Genomic DNA, 14,513 nt, shown 5'->3' with positions numbered 1-14,513 from the left:
GTTTGTTTGGACTCTCTTCAATGCGCTTGCCCAGGTGTGCTACATGTATGCCAAAGTGTTTTAAATATTAGTTTGAGCAAAAATGCATGTGTTTTGGAAGTATTTAGCATATGAATGGATTAATGAGACCTGGATTATACTGCAAAAATTGTGTGTGCAGTTTGTAAAGGGGCGTTTTCATATAATTCTGCTGTTGTTAAACGCGGCCCCCTTTAATTCATCAGGAATGTTCTCCTCATTTTTGGATTCACAGTTGAAGCATGTGAGAAAGTTTTCTTCACATATTAACACAGGGTGAGTAACTGATATTCAAATGGTCATTTTGTCAGTGAAGTATTCCTTTAATAGACTGTGATTGCACTGGGCACTTACATGTATGAATATGTGTAACCTTCTGAGTGTGAACAAGGCATTCAGAAAAGTATCCTGGATAAATGAAGGTTAAAAAAAAAAAGCTTCTCGCAGAGCAACTTTGTGGGAAGAAAGAAAGAAAGTACTGCGAATAATTACAGTGTATTTACCTCCCTAACTTCAACCTGGCTTTCCCCTTCAAAGCCACAACCTCATATCTGTTGCAAAGCATCAAGTCTCCAGATACACAACAGAAACAAATTCACACATTTACATAAAGCCTCTGCTGCAGTGATCATTTGTTTATGAAACCTTCTACCTCACCCACACGGTGTTTATGTGACCTGTATGGACGGTGTGGATAAAAACAAGCCAGTGTGCACACATGTGATTGGTCAGTGAGTTGAAGGGAGGTGGTGGTAATTCAGAGTGACAGTGAGCTGCTTCAGTGAATCAAACACACAAACTGATTGTAGTCCATTAAGAAGCCTGGCTGAGGAATCATCTGCTACTGGACGTTTAGAAGAGACAAGCGGTGTGAGGAAAGGTAAGGTGCAACTTTTGAACTACACAATAAACAGTTCAGGTGTAAACCTCAATTAAATGGAGAGCTGCATTATAACTGTATTGCACTGTACAGCTAAACCCACAGCTTGTCATGCTGCATCCATAATATATGCTTGTACAGTGGCTGTTTGCTGCTTAGACATTTTAAATGCTCTGAATTTGTGTGGAGAAAATGTGACAGAGGAAATCCTGCATTGTTGGTGACACTTTTCAAAGGCTAAAATAGTTGTTTGGCTCCTTGGTTTGGGATTAGCTGTTCTTATCTAAAACTGAAGGTGAAGTGAATTATCCCTAAAATGTTGAAGGAAGAGGTTGGATGTTTTTCCACTGTGAAAAACTGACTGTATTATTAAGTAATTGTCTTAATGGGAAGTCTAAATGAATTGATTCAGCAGTGTGCCTGAAATATCAGCCTCTCTCAGCGCAGCAGGTAAATGGGTCACCTGTCCTGCACCCTTTGTGCCGCCTGGCCCAGATCCAATTAATCCTGCTGACTGACCTGCCATGACTTCATTAACAGGCACTCTTAACATTAACCTCGGGGCCTGCGGCTGTCTAACAAGTCAGCAATTAGGACGTGGACGTGTTGGAATATTTCAATTAAGGAAATAGGAATTTCCTAAGTGTGGCTTAATTATGATCGGAGACTAAAGCCACAATAACGTCGGAGCAAAGGTCTGCTTTTAACCTTCAGTGTGCGTGTTCTTTCTGAGAGCATAGTGGTGGAGAGAAGCTTGGATCAAAGGATTATCCTTACTGCACCTTCAGCCAGTCGACAGGAGAGTTAGTGAGCTTTACAAGTGCTGCAGTAGTAATGTTCAGGTGGAAGAGGATTTTAAAATACTTTCAAAAGATCAAAATTCATTGAACTATCTTCTGAATAAAACAATTCGTTAACAGTTTTTAATCTGCTTTCTGCACAAACCTGAGCTCCTTCTCTGCTCGTCTTTCCCCGTCTGCCCCAGAACAATGTCAGGACCCAGGCCCCTGGTGCTGAGCGGCCCCTCCGGAGCAGGGAAGAGCACTCTAATGAAGAGGCTGATGAAGGATCACGAGGGCGTCTTCGGATTCAGCGTGTCACGTACGTTTGTGTGCCAACTTGGCTGTTGGCTTCCACTGAGATATCCTGTCTGAGGAGGAAGTGGGACAGGAGTCACACTGTCTCGACTTGTTGGTCTAATTCGGCACCGGCCAATAGATGTTGTGTGTTATCAGTAAATCTTTTCTTGCAGCAATGTTACTTTACAAGCAACATCACTGATGATCCGTTACCTTTTTATCTGGGTGGGTTTTTAATGATGAAATCCTCTTCTCACAGACACAACGAGAAACCCTCGACCGGGAGAGGAAGATGGAAAAGGTACAGTAGTGCTGGCTCAAAACAGACATGTTTGTGACACTTTATAGTATCTGCACAAGTGTAACAAGTGGGGTTGATGTTTGTAGCACCTTCACACTGTAGTGATGTGATTCACCATACAGGAGCCCAGCCATTAGGATAGGGAGACAAAAGCATCACCCTTAATCCACTCCAGAGCCACCACCATCCTTACCAACATGGGCAGTATGCAAAAACCTCGCCAAAATTTAGCCTAGTTTTGTAGCATTATTTATCTCCTTCCAGATAAGATAGTATGACATGGTTGGTACATATGTATGCCTTAGGTTGTCTAGTTTCATATGATGCCAGTATCTTCACTCTAGCTTTACTTTGCCGCGTTCAGCTTCACCTGCCATACCTGGTGCTTTATCACGCTTCTTTTGGCCATCGCCTCTCCGCTCTTTTTGTTTTCTGTACCCTGTTTTTTGAGCCCTGGATTTTTGGTGGTGCATTTTGACTTTGCTAGTCAGACTGCAGTTCGCTGTACGTCTTTACATTAGCAGCACATCTGTTCTGCACATCTGACCCCTGCTGTTACTGTGGAAAGGGTATCCTGTAAATATAAATAATTCCTATTGTCAGTGATATAAAGTCAGTCATAAACCTTTAAATGCCCCCCCCCCCCCCGGAGTCATCTGTACCCTTTGACTCCTTCCCTGAAGGTGGAGCTGGAGCTGTGATAAAAGTATATTTTACACCTCTTTGTTTTTGTTTCTTCACCATGTTTCCCCACCTCCTCCACTTGCCCGATCTAAAGTAACACCCACAACACTTCTTACTCCCAAAGTGAACTGCACGATTAGTTTTGTCCCCCCTGTTTAGTGTTCTTTTTTGAAAGGGATAAACCTCTTTCTGTGCCTTCTTTGCTTTCTCCATAGGCCTGAACAAGCTCCCCATGCTTCTGGGGGCTACTTTACTGCCCGTAGCAGACGTCTTCTCCTCTGAAGACTTAGAAAAGTCATCCTCATTTTCGTGTCCAAACGAATCAGAAACCACAGATAAAGGTGACCTCGGTGTGATTTCTGATCACAGTTTGTTAAGGCAGAGGGGTTACTTTCATCATTCTGGCACGCTGTCATTTGATTTGTGACAAATAAAAAAAAGAAAGAGAAATGAAAAACGTTTCATGATCTAAGGAATCAGGATCAGACAGTTTACACTTTGGAGTAAAAAGCTTTTTGAAAATAGCCCCCTGTGACGCCTCAGTAGTGATTCCCATCTCCAGTCCTGTGAGGTTATGTGTCCCATTTCCCTCTGTGGCTGATGGAGCACTGATGATTTGCAACCATACATTAGCATCACAGGAGCAAGATTCATTAGGGGAATTTATTTGGGGATATACAGGGTCCATCTGAGCGATTCAAACACTGCTGACATGTCCCTTTAATGTGCTAAAACTCCTGAAACATACTTTTTTGTAAGATGCTGTTGATGTTTTTATCAGTACTGACATTAATGGACACTGAATTGTTGAAGTCCAGACCACGTCAGTGCTCACTTTGGGCCCAACTGAGGTTTTGATCTTGCATAAAAATATCTCACGTATTTTTTCTCTCCCGAGTACAGTTTAAAAGTAACTCTGCCTTGTTTTCAGGCTTACTATCCATTTGTTTACAGCACTGCCACTTCCTCTTCTTTAGTCTGAGCAGACTCCTTGTTGTTCTCATGCTAATGACTGTGTGCCATTGCAGTGTCCATCAGTGGTAGAGGTAGTGACGTGTTTATTTCTAAAACTCTGCTGTTTTAGATCCCCAAAGGTTTTGATGTTGTGAAGATTTAGGCATATGGATCTGGTATGGACAATGTAATGTGCTCTATATTCTCTATACTAATAGAAATATAACATTTGTTATCACTGCAAGCTTTTAACTTTGATAACAACTGTGTACTACACACACACAGTCTCAGAGTTAGCATACAGACATACACTATCAGATAAACTGTAAACAAGTTGAGCCTTTGTGCCTGGATTTTCTGTTCTGCCTGTGATTGCTGTGATGTTCACTGTTCATTGTGATGAAACTGGACTCATCCCCCACTAAAAACTGTTTCATTTGATTTGCATCACTTCTCTTCAGTCGTTTCTTTCCACTGTGCAAGTTTTCATGGCAAACCTAGATTCATTATTAATGTTGCATCTTACAGACTACCACTTCACGACGAAAGAGGCCATGCAGGAGGCAATCGACAACGGAGAGTTCATCGAGAACGCTGAGTTTTCCGGCAACATGTATGGAACAAGGTAAATATTTCTCACCACATAATCAAGAGTGATCTTTAAAAAATGTCTGATTTAGATGCATAATAGCTGACATCTCTACTTTTTGTCCAAAGGCATCCCAGTTTCAATAGTCATTTAAGGAGAAATGTCTTAGCAAACTGCTCACCTGTAATAAAAGAAGCTTCATCTACATGGTTTTTGTGGTCTAAAATGCAGCTTCAGAAGCTTTTCCACCCACAGGATGAAAATCTGAAGCATATATGAGTGAAAATACAATTAACTATCACTGTAACTGATAGTGGTTAAACTTAATTCAATAGAAACTAAGACTGCTGTCTTATATAGGAGACCCTCAGGCTCGGCCGCAGGGATCAAGAGGATATATAATAGCCCGGTGGCAGATGGTGGAGCTTTAACCCCCCTCAGGTCAAAAAGAGCAACGCTGCAGCTCAGCACCTCGTGTGTCACGTTTAATCTCTTCCTCTTATTCTGAAGATAACACACACTCGCCACGGTACGAGTCTGAGCAGCTTGGATCAATGCAGTTATCCTCTTACCTTAGTCACGTCGTGTGAGAAGCACACAATTACACTCTATATAATACCTGGTGGGACATTGTCCCGCCGGCCCATGTTTAGATGTATAGTCCTGGATGTTTAAAAAATCTCCTGTTTTATATGATTTAATGATGTAACAATGCTTTAATTCTCTAGTAAAGCTGCCATAGAAGACGTGCTGGCCAAGAACCTAATCTGCATCCTAGATGTGGACATCCAGGGGGTGAAGAGGATTAAAGAGACTGACCTAAACCCCATCTACGTCTCCATCCAGCCTCCCTCCATGGAGATCCTGGTAGATGTCCAACTTAATATTTTTGCATTAATGTAATATATTGCCTGTAAAAGGTAGGATGTGAAAGAGTGACAAACATGCTAATTTTATTTTATTATATTTTATCATTTCATTTTGTTTTAATTCATTTTAATTTATTTATTTTATTCTATTTTATTTTATTTTGTTTTTTTACATTTATTTATTTATTTTGTATAAATTTTTAAGCATTGATCCCCTTATTAAATTTAGTTTGATTTTTTTCTTTCGGTGTTGGGGGGCAAATTGGTCAGACATGACAGCTGTTTCATTACTTCATGGAGCGCCACTATGGTCAAAGATAACGTGTCATTTCTCGTGTCTCGTCTTTCTCAGGAGAAACGTCTGAGGGACAGACAGACAGAAACAGAGGAGAGTTTACAGAAACGCTTGGAGGCAGCACGCATTGACATGGAGCTCAGTAAGTTTCTCAGAAGTTCTACATGACATGAAGCTGAAATGATGACGACTCTTGCAGCTGACGCCATTCTCTTCTTCTAGGTAAAGAGCCTGGAGTGTTTGATGTTGTTATCATCAATGATGACTTAGAGAGGGCTTACGAGGAGCTGAAAGACATCCTAAATGTTGTGAGTAAAACCATTAAATAGCCTTATTCTTATTTATTTAACAAATATGTTGCTACCAGTGTCTGCAGATGTTGCATAAGACCATTCAGTTCACAGAAAATAAGAGTATCCCTCATCTGTCTTTAAACAGGAAATCCAAAAAATCCAGGAGGCCAAATCATAAGAAGCAAACAGTCTTTCTGCTGCACACACTACGAACACAACTCAAAATAAACTTTCATCTGGAGAGAAGTTTTGTTTTAGCCTCTACGTTAAATGGTCGGAGGTTTGCTTTAAGGACAGTTTGATGCTCGCTGATGCTCAGAAGGAAAAGAGGGACTCTGAAGTGAAGGCTGTTTGTGTTGACGGAGAGAGACCGGGGGTTGTGTTAGATTTAGTAAAATCAGTGGTTGATATCTAGGTGTGAACATCTAACCCACACATCTCTGCCAGCTGGCAGGTACAACTGCCAAATTCAATGCTACAGTGCTCACTTTGTAAACCAAACTTTGGCATTGGCCAACCCATGAGTGTGACGTACACATCAGTCAGTACAGCCAGTACCTCACCGTTAAAATATTGTAGTTATACTTTCATTTATTTGTTCTGTTGAATTCTTATACAGTAGGAATAAATCTACTCATAGTTAAGTGTATGACTATTACAACTAGTATTATGTTATTTAAATAATTACATGCTGCATATTATTTATTACAAAGGAAGTTTGTGCATCTGAGATAAAATCACTGCATATATTATATGTAAAACATCTGCATGTATGCTTGTGTGTTTGTGTACAAATGAGACTGAATAAAGAATGTGAGGATGATGACTGACCATGTTTGTGCCATTTAATTATTCTTTCATTCATCAGCTCATTCGGATAGGTGGCTATCCCAACATTTAAGTATCATGAAGCATTCAATAACACATATAAATCTAACTGATTTTCCATTTGTACATTATAACTTTAAGGCAACATGTGTACATTTTTAAATAAAATATATCACTCAGGAAAATATCTGCTGTCTGTATGAAGAAGAGTAGCACAAAACACTGGTTTTACTTTAAGGCCAAACACATGCATCTGTCTGATACTGAGGAGCATGTCATAAAATCAACATTTTACAACTCACACACTAAAGAGACTAAACCTTAAAAATGCAGAACACTCACATATACAAGCTAATAGATAAATACACTTTGAAACACTTTGAAAACTCATTAAGACGCATCACATTTTTAAAATCAAAGGAACCAGAAAAAACAGAAAAGAGCCAGAGCTGATTGTAGAGCTTGTAGGAAAAGCTAGCGGTGAAAGAAACGCCACAGTGTTGCCTTACTGGAAGAAGGGACCCTGAAGCTTGGTGCTGACCTGGTCTCGTTTCTCCTCCTTCTGTTTGAGGTAATCTTTGAGCTTGTCTGTAGAGAAACACACTTTGGAGTGCCGGGCTTTGTGTGGGGCACGATGGGCACGCAGCCATGGGTTCTGGAGACACTCGGCTGCAGTGGGTCTTCCCCTGCGGAGTGTTGTTATCATATTAGAATACACACAAATTCACTCATACAATATTTCACACGACAAGTCTCTTCATTGCAAACTACAGGGCAGCTGTGGCTCAGAGGTAGAGTGGGTCATCCGCTAATCGGAAGATCTGTGGATTGATCCCTGGCTCCTCCAGTCCACATGCCAAAATATCCTTGGGCAAGATACTGAACACCAAATTATTCCCAGTGGCTGTGGGTGAATGTGAATTACTGTAAATAGTGCTTTGAGTGATTGGAAGACTAGAAAGGTGCTATACAAGTGCAGTCCATTTACTATCTACATTTAGAGAGACACGCACCAGGATTTGTTATTCAGGCTGCTCTTCATGAAGTTCAAGGCTCCCTCTGACAGACCAGGGTAACAGCGTCCAAACTGGATCTTCCCTTTCTTGATGTTTTTGTCCTGCTCCCAGCTGTGCTCTGCATGGAACGGGCTGTCGGCACTCAACCTAGTAAAGAATCACAAAAACACAACCAGTGTTTATTATTAAATTAGTTCATAATTCTGCATCTCAGAGCGACAGAAGAGTCAGACAGTTGCAGTTATTCAAAATCCAAGGCCTGCAGCTAAAAGGTAGTGGCAGTGCAGAAGTGGGAGCCACATTTATTAAATCACAAATATATAATCTTAATTGTAAAGTAGTAAGATTTAAATCAAACAAACAAGTGTTTCCTCCCTTATGTTTGACCATCGTCTTTTTGTGTATTCTCCCTCCTTTCGTCTGGACTAAGTGCCAGTATATAACAAATGGCAGTAGAGCAATCACACTGCCTGTGTTTGGATTGATCTCCCATAAGCCTGGCTTTCAATATGCAATTCTGTCTGCGACAGGGTACGATCTTTCAGGAAAATGAGGGCTTAATTTACAGCGCAAAGGAACTGCATCAACCACTACGTGACCCAAAGAGGAGGAGGATAGCGCTTCTGCTTCCCCGTAGCTATTGGTAGCTTACGCCCAGTTAACAAAAAGTATCATGGGAAGTTCTTTCTGGTTACTACCCCAGTGGCAGAAATGGCGGATGGTGGATTAACAGAATCCAGAAGTAACTGTGGAAAATAAAATGCAGTGTTTCCTGTGTCGTTGGTCGTTAAGATTGTATTTCCAGCAGCTGCATCAACAATATAACCATTTGGGAACGCTGTATCCACCTGTATCTCCATACTTACATGATAAAGGACAGAACTCCAATAGCCCAGATGTCCGTTTCAGGCCCGACACCTTGACCTTCCAGGATTTCCGGAGCTTTAGGAAGGACAATATAAACTGACAAACAGACAGAAACAGGATATTGTTCGTAAAGAGTTGTGCTGTTACTGGCAGTGCCAAATTCACTCACATGCTTCATTTTCTGAATCAAGAAAATGATTCAAACCAGAAAAAAAATGGATTAAAAAAAGATAGAAAATGGACTTGGGTTTGTTAGGCTATGGTAGCTAGGATCAGCTGAGGTGGATGAAGTTAGGCTGAGTTATTTCCATCCATCAATCCGTCCTCCCTTAAAGAGTTTGTACCTTTGCTGCGGCGGTCTGTTGGAGGCCATGACAGTCAAAGGTTTAGTACACTAGAAGAATCTACAACAATGCGAGCATCAAAATCTTTCACGCTGTAGTTTGCCTTTTGAAATCAAACTGGCAATACATCGGTACCTTTGCTCTCCGACAGGCCGTGGATGTGCTCAACGATGAGAGGCTGACCGGGTGTGTAGGACAGAGCCGAGCCCAAGTCAACTATCTTCAGGTGGTTACAGTCATCCACCAGCATGTTGTCAGACTTCAGGTCCAGGTGGATGACTCGACGGCTGTGGAGGTAGTCAACTGCGCTCAGAATCTGAACCAGCAGCTCGCCAACATGACTCTCTGCGTACAGATCCCTGAAAGGGCGAGAACACAATAGAACAGGTTTCTGAAGATTTACAGTATGTGAGGGACTGTCTCAAATGGTTGCACAAAATAACCACGTTGACATAGTCTGATGGAAAACGGGAAGATATTTATAGCATTTATATTTATATTACCTCCCTGGAGAAGGTAATGAGCAGCAGATTTTTTTACAGAGGCCCTGGAGGGGAACATCCATGTAGTATTATGTGTGCTTGTGTGTGTGTATCGGTCTGTCTGCAGCTTAACTAAACTTGCAAACTCAACTCGTCAGCCTATTTTCTTTTGTGCATATCCATGACAGTATGCTCAGGGACCTCTTCTTGTTGTGGTCATTCATAATTTGGCTCACATTTCTCAAGCCTTCCTTTACCTCATTGCCAGACTGTGGAGCAGCTCCTTGCCGGGACAGAGCTCCTCCACCAACACCAGGTAGCGGGGGGTGAAAAAGGCAGCGTGCAGCTGCACCAGGTGAGTGTGATGAAGCCTCTTCAGCAGCTGGTATTCCCTCAGCACCAACTGTCTCTGCTCTGCCTGGTAAGGGGTGATCTTGGCAGCAAACACCTGGCTGGTCTCAACATCCCTGCACAGGGTAATTACGCTGAAACGACCCCTGAGAGAGAACAACACAAAAAAGGTACAGAGCAAGGCTGTGAAAGAGAAAGTGGGAGGAACATGATGAGACTATGCTTTTACTAATGCATCCTGGAGCTGGTTCCAGTCCCCTGTGACACTGAATAAGCAGGTAAATACTGGATGAAGGTCTACATGCCACAGAAGTGTTTGTCTTCCTTAAAGACTCTAATCCGAACCTCAACAATTTAAGTCTGTTGGAAAATACTTGATTTTTTTAATATACATATAAAAGGACAAAAATTAAAAATATTTAATATCAGCACAAAATATGAGGTTTATTTCAGAAATATCAAAATCAAGAAACTTGAAAAGTCACACCTATATTTCAAAATAAAACCTAAACAAACACTGTGTGCAATCAAACAAACAAAAGTAGATACTACAGTAAATTCAAAACAGTTACATTTTACAAGATAGTTTTGCTCAAAAATTGCAGCTTCTACTCAAAAATCCCACCTGTTGATCTCAGAGAGGAAACTGAAGTTCTTATGAGCTGTCTGTTGTTCTGACCCAGTGACCTTTGACCCCAGTGACTCAGTCTGGATCAGAGGAATGTGAGTCTCTGTACAACAGAGTAAATACAGGTTAAACACTGAAACACCAAACCAGTGAGATAAATCCCTGCTACATGTGCAAACAATGGCCTCAGATTAAAAACAAACTGTAAAATGTGGAAAAATAAACAAATCAGATCACACATGTACAACAGCAAACATGCAGCATTGAGTTTGCGAGTATTTCTCTCACCCTCAGGCTGAGTAGCCATAGCAACAGGTGCTGAAGCATCACTGAAAGGTCCTGCTCCTGTCTTAGTGATGCTGCCGATCCTGAACACGTAAGAAGCTCCTCTGGGTAAGTCCTTCACCACATAGCTGCTGTCAGTCACCTCCTCTGACAGGACCGTCCACTCCCCACCTGAGGAGGCACAGGAGGCACATGGGTTTTACTGTGAAATCCACAACCTCTGCACATTATAACGCTCTGGCAGTAGATTAAAGCAACAGTGATATTAGTGATGTTGCACGGTAGAAAATAAAATGATTGTCAAGGTCAGTTTGAAAGTAGATAAATACTGAATAAAGACTTACTGAAGAGTTGTCAGTGTAAGTTGGCAAGATGCAAAAGAAAAAGTGTGTTTATATTTAAATACATTTGTCAGGATATGAATAATATCAGGGAAAATCTTATCTAATCTGTCTTTGGAGTAATATCGGCGATGCACTATTTTGAGTTCTATCAGACTGTGTCTACATTTTGTCCATGTGGCCAAATAGATTACATTTTATGTTTCAGTATTAGGGACAATCAAATTTGACAAACATAAACAACTAATTTGGTTTCTTTTTAACACAAAGAAAGCTCCAATTGAATGCCTGTGCTCCTGTATCACCTCTGTGAACTCACCATCTGTACAATACTGCACACAATAAGTGACAGGGTCACTGGACTGGACTGGTTTCCAAACCAGTAGGACTCCACCTCCATCTAACTGGAAAACTTCAGCCTTGTTGGGACGAACTAGCAGATCTGGAAATACATGGAGTAGAACAAACATACACAGCCAGTGACAAGGTGCTGGGGGGCAGGCTGACCATTTTCTAAAAATGGCCAGGGAAGAATCCCCCAGACTACCAACAGAGGTCCAGGCTAATTATGTATATATTAATTATTAGTGTTTGTTTATTAACTGGCCCTGGCCTCCAGCCATTTTGCAAAAGTGGCCCTGGGACAAAGCAAGTTGAGTATTCCTGATCCCTGTAGCGTATTTACTACCTTTTGACTTTCTGAACGCAGGTATCTTAAGTGAAGGCAACAGTTTGGACGTCCTCTTTTTTGGGCTCTCTAGACCACTGCTGCGATGCCTTTCAGGTGGGATGGGAGGTGCTCCCTTTACTATTGGCCCTGTTATAAAAGACACACAACACCAAAAGGAAAAAAGCATTAGCTTGGATTAAATGACACTCAAATCTGCTGCTTGACAGAATAAAAATTAGTGTAATTTGTAATAGCTCACCTCCTTTACTCACGTCCTCCTTACTAAAAGACTTTGAGAACAGCTTGGTCAGGCTGGAGGCTGAAGCTCTCATTTTCTTCCTCAGAGACATGGTGGGAGTATCTGGCTTCATGATCTCCCCCAGTGTGGGTCCTAACTCTGCCTCGTCCAGCTGGGAGTACGAGTGGCCGGTCCAGGACTGCCTGCGGAAGATCCTCAGCAGTCCCAGCTTGGGCGACCTTCCTGTGGGTGGCCGAGCTTCGAGGGCTGGAGCTGATGCGTGCCTCTGGAGGCCACCACCGCCTTTCTTGTCCTTGGCTCTGGGAGGCCTCTCTGGAGCTTGCAGAGAGGAGAGGCTGGGACAGGGGCTCGCTGTTAGTGGGGTCCCCAGCTGACCTCTGCTGTTGGTGGACAGGTTGGGGTTGGAGCGGGTGCGGTTACGCGGCGGTGCTTGGGGAAATGAGCTTCTGGGTTTGACTTCTTGGAATGAACATGGGGATTTTGAAATCAGAGGCTCTCCCTGATCATCATACCCTTCACTCTCTCCTGATCTGTATCTCCCTCTGAGATGGCCATGACTCAGCTCCTCGTAGGAGCCAGGTCGACTTGACGACTCAGAACCCTCATGCTCCAAAATAGACGACTCAGCCAGGGACCCCTGGGAGCCAGCAAAGGTGTCACCTGCTGCCTGCTCCTGATCCAGCCTGGGGCTCATTCTGTCTCCAGCAAGGACGTTTGTGGGAGCAGAAGATCCACTCGGCAGTGTTGGAGAGACGGAACCTCCTCTTCTTGTGGGTCGCCGAGGGCTCGGGATAGCCAACAAGTTTCTTCCAGCCACTTCATCGTCTGTGAAATCTTCCTTCAGACTTTGAGAGCCTTCTTCTTCCCCTGACTTTGTGCGCTCGGGTGAGCTGGGAGATCGTCTAGAATACTCATCAAGAGACCTGCTCCTCCTGTGAGGGGGGGCATTGGTGTGGGCGAGGCTAACACCACTGTCAAAGGAGCAGGACTTCTGCATCGTGGGCTGGACAGATACTCGTCTCTGGCCACGATTTGTCTCCGTCTCATCCTCCACATATTCAATAAGTGGCTCATTGAGACGTCCTGAAAAGCTTCTGCGGAGTGGTTTGCGGCCTCTCTCCTGCTTTTTGGCCTGGAATTTGTCCCGTAATGTCATGTGTCTGGCAGACATGGGTGAAAGCTGATGGGAGGTGCTGTAGAAAGTGCTTCGGATGACGCTGCCACGAGGAATACGACCTCCATCACTCCCTGAACCCTCGTCCCCATCAGACAGGTAGAGAGATTGATTACTGTCCTTGCTGAACCTTCGCTCCCTCTGAGGAGTCTGTTGGGACGACACATCCGATGACGCAACTGACTGCCTGCTCACACTCCGCTCTAGTACACTCCTTCTTCCTACCATCTCCCCATCCTCTTCCTCCCCTAATGTTACTTCCTCCTCCTCCTCTGCATCCAGGTGGAGTTTGGCGAAAGAGTCAGGGATTTGCGCTCTCTCCATTAAAGGATCATAGTCCTCCTCGGTTTCCTCCTCCTCCTCCTCAGTCGGGCTGTAGTGCTGGAAAAAGTCCCAAGAGTCAGCTTCGTCATACTCAGACGAGGAGCCACTGCTCGGAGAGGTGCTGCTGTGTTCCTGAGGCTCGCGGGGCACTGTCACTGCGGTCTCTCTGAGAGGAGCGTCCAGCAGCTCAGGGATATGCCTCAATGTGAGGACTGACCCAATGCAGGTCAAAGAGCGCTGGGAAGAGATGGGAAAGATACTGGTGAAGACAGATTTTGATATGTAATCATATTAAACATCAAAACTGTCAGCATCACAAGAAATCAGTAAGAGCTTCAGTTTTTCTCTAACGGTTGTGGTTTAAATGAAGACAAGTAACTCACCTGCCATTTCCTTTTCGAGATGAACATTTTCAAAGTCTTTGTGTTGATTTCATCAGTATCTTCTCCTGCATGTTCATCCTGTGAACACGGAGACAAAGATTTGGGTGGTAAGTTGTGTTCTTAAGTTACAGTAGTATATTTGATTTAAACACTTATTGTGCTGTATTTCCTCTCACCTGGAGCCATTCATGGCTCAAGCACTCAAAGGCAGATGGTCGTTTCCTAGAGGGGTAAAGGTAAATTGGTAGTGGTCAGACATGTGTTATGTTGCACCATGAAACCACCTAGCTGTTTTCACAAGTTTTTTATATATTTAGAAAGGCTGCAATCACATGATTAAAGCGCTGGTGGCAGTAAACAAGAAAGCAGTCCTGAGGCCCTGTAAAGAGGCAGTTTGGAGTAGTGGATGGGTCACAAAAAAATAGACTTTCGCCCGGGACTTTTCCTGGAGTCACATGTTTGGACCCATGTCAACTTGGGAGTCATTTTAAGGTAAGTCCTCATTGTGTTTCTTTTCCTAAACCTAACCACAGTAACTTTTATTGCCTAAATAACCTCTGTAACTTAAGGATGTAACATCATTTGTGGGGTGCAAATTC

The 14,513-nt window shown here is 42.9% G+C and overlaps 2 protein-coding genes across 4 annotated transcripts in view; one reads left to right on the top strand and one right to left on the bottom strand.

The window, feature by feature from the left end:
- The first annotated feature begins 841 nt into the window (after nt 1-841).
- On the top strand, nt 842-6,290 carry guk1b (guanylate kinase 1b). Of its 3 annotated transcripts, XM_049587350.1 has the most exons (9): nt 842-898; nt 1,884-1,999; nt 2,237-2,278; nt 3,178-3,303; nt 4,445-4,541; nt 5,234-5,372; nt 5,727-5,811; nt 5,892-5,977; nt 6,108-6,290. In XM_049587350.1, the coding sequence occupies exons 2-9, from the start codon at nt 1,888-1,890 to the stop codon at nt 6,138-6,140; spliced, it is 720 nt and encodes a 239-aa protein (XP_049443307.1). In that variant the 5' UTR covers nt 842-898; nt 1,884-1,887; the 3' UTR covers nt 6,141-6,290. The 3 variants fall into 3 exon arrangements, with proteins under 3 accessions (XP_049443307.1, XP_049443308.1, XP_049443309.1); XM_049587351.1 differs by lacking the exon at nt 3,178-3,303; XM_049587352.1 differs by lacking the exons at nt 842-898; nt 1,884-1,999; nt 2,237-2,278 and having other exon boundaries at nt 3,122-3,303.
- Nucleotides 6,291-6,793: 503 nt separating this feature from the next.
- obscna (obscurin, cytoskeletal calmodulin and titin-interacting RhoGEF a) overlaps nt 6,794-14,513 on the bottom strand; it is a 42,436-nt gene continuing 34,716 nt past the window's right edge. The window contains exons 72-84 of the mRNA XM_049588654.1: nt 14,091-14,136; nt 13,915-13,992; nt 12,034-13,768; nt 11,793-11,921; nt 11,424-11,546; nt 10,767-10,934; nt 10,476-10,581; nt 9,757-9,996; nt 9,153-9,376; nt 9,018-9,032; nt 8,673-8,769; nt 7,804-7,953; nt 6,794-7,476 (exon numbers count right to left, since the gene is read on the bottom strand). Of these exons, the coding sequence (XP_049444611.1) occupies nt 7,296-7,476; nt 7,804-7,953; nt 8,673-8,769; nt 9,018-9,032; nt 9,153-9,376; nt 9,757-9,996; nt 10,476-10,581; nt 10,767-10,934; nt 11,424-11,546; nt 11,793-11,921; nt 12,034-13,768; nt 13,915-13,992; nt 14,091-14,136 (3,292 nt within the window). The 3' untranslated portion in view covers nt 6,794-7,295. The remainder of the gene's footprint in view (nt 7,477-7,803; nt 7,954-8,672; nt 8,770-9,017; nt 9,033-9,152; nt 9,377-9,756; nt 9,997-10,475; nt 10,582-10,766; nt 10,935-11,423; nt 11,547-11,792; nt 11,922-12,033; nt 13,769-13,914; nt 13,993-14,090; nt 14,137-14,513) is intronic.

This window comes from Epinephelus fuscoguttatus, linkage group LG10, assembly GCF_011397635.1.
Source record: "Epinephelus fuscoguttatus linkage group LG10, E.fuscoguttatus.final_Chr_v1".
Lineage (NCBI taxonomy): Eukaryota > Metazoa > Chordata > Actinopteri > Perciformes > Serranidae > Epinephelus > Epinephelus fuscoguttatus.
This window is presented reverse-complemented; position numbering and strand designations above follow the sequence as displayed.

What these genes read in the sequence shown, in the direction of transcription:
- guk1b (XM_049587350.1), top strand. Translation starts at nt 1,888, where the DNA reads ATGTCAGGACCCAGGCCCCTGGTGCTGAGCGGCCCCTCCGGAGCAGGG. An exon ending in CTTCGGATTCAGCGTGTCAC is followed by an intron (nt 2,000 to 2,236) that starts GTACGTTTGTGT and finishes CTCTTCTCACAG; the next exon opens with ACACAACGAGAAACCCTCGA. An exon ending in ATCAGAAACCACAGATAAAG is followed by an intron (nt 3,304 to 4,444) that starts GTGACCTCGGTG and finishes TGCATCTTACAG; the next exon opens with ACTACCACTTCACGACGAAA.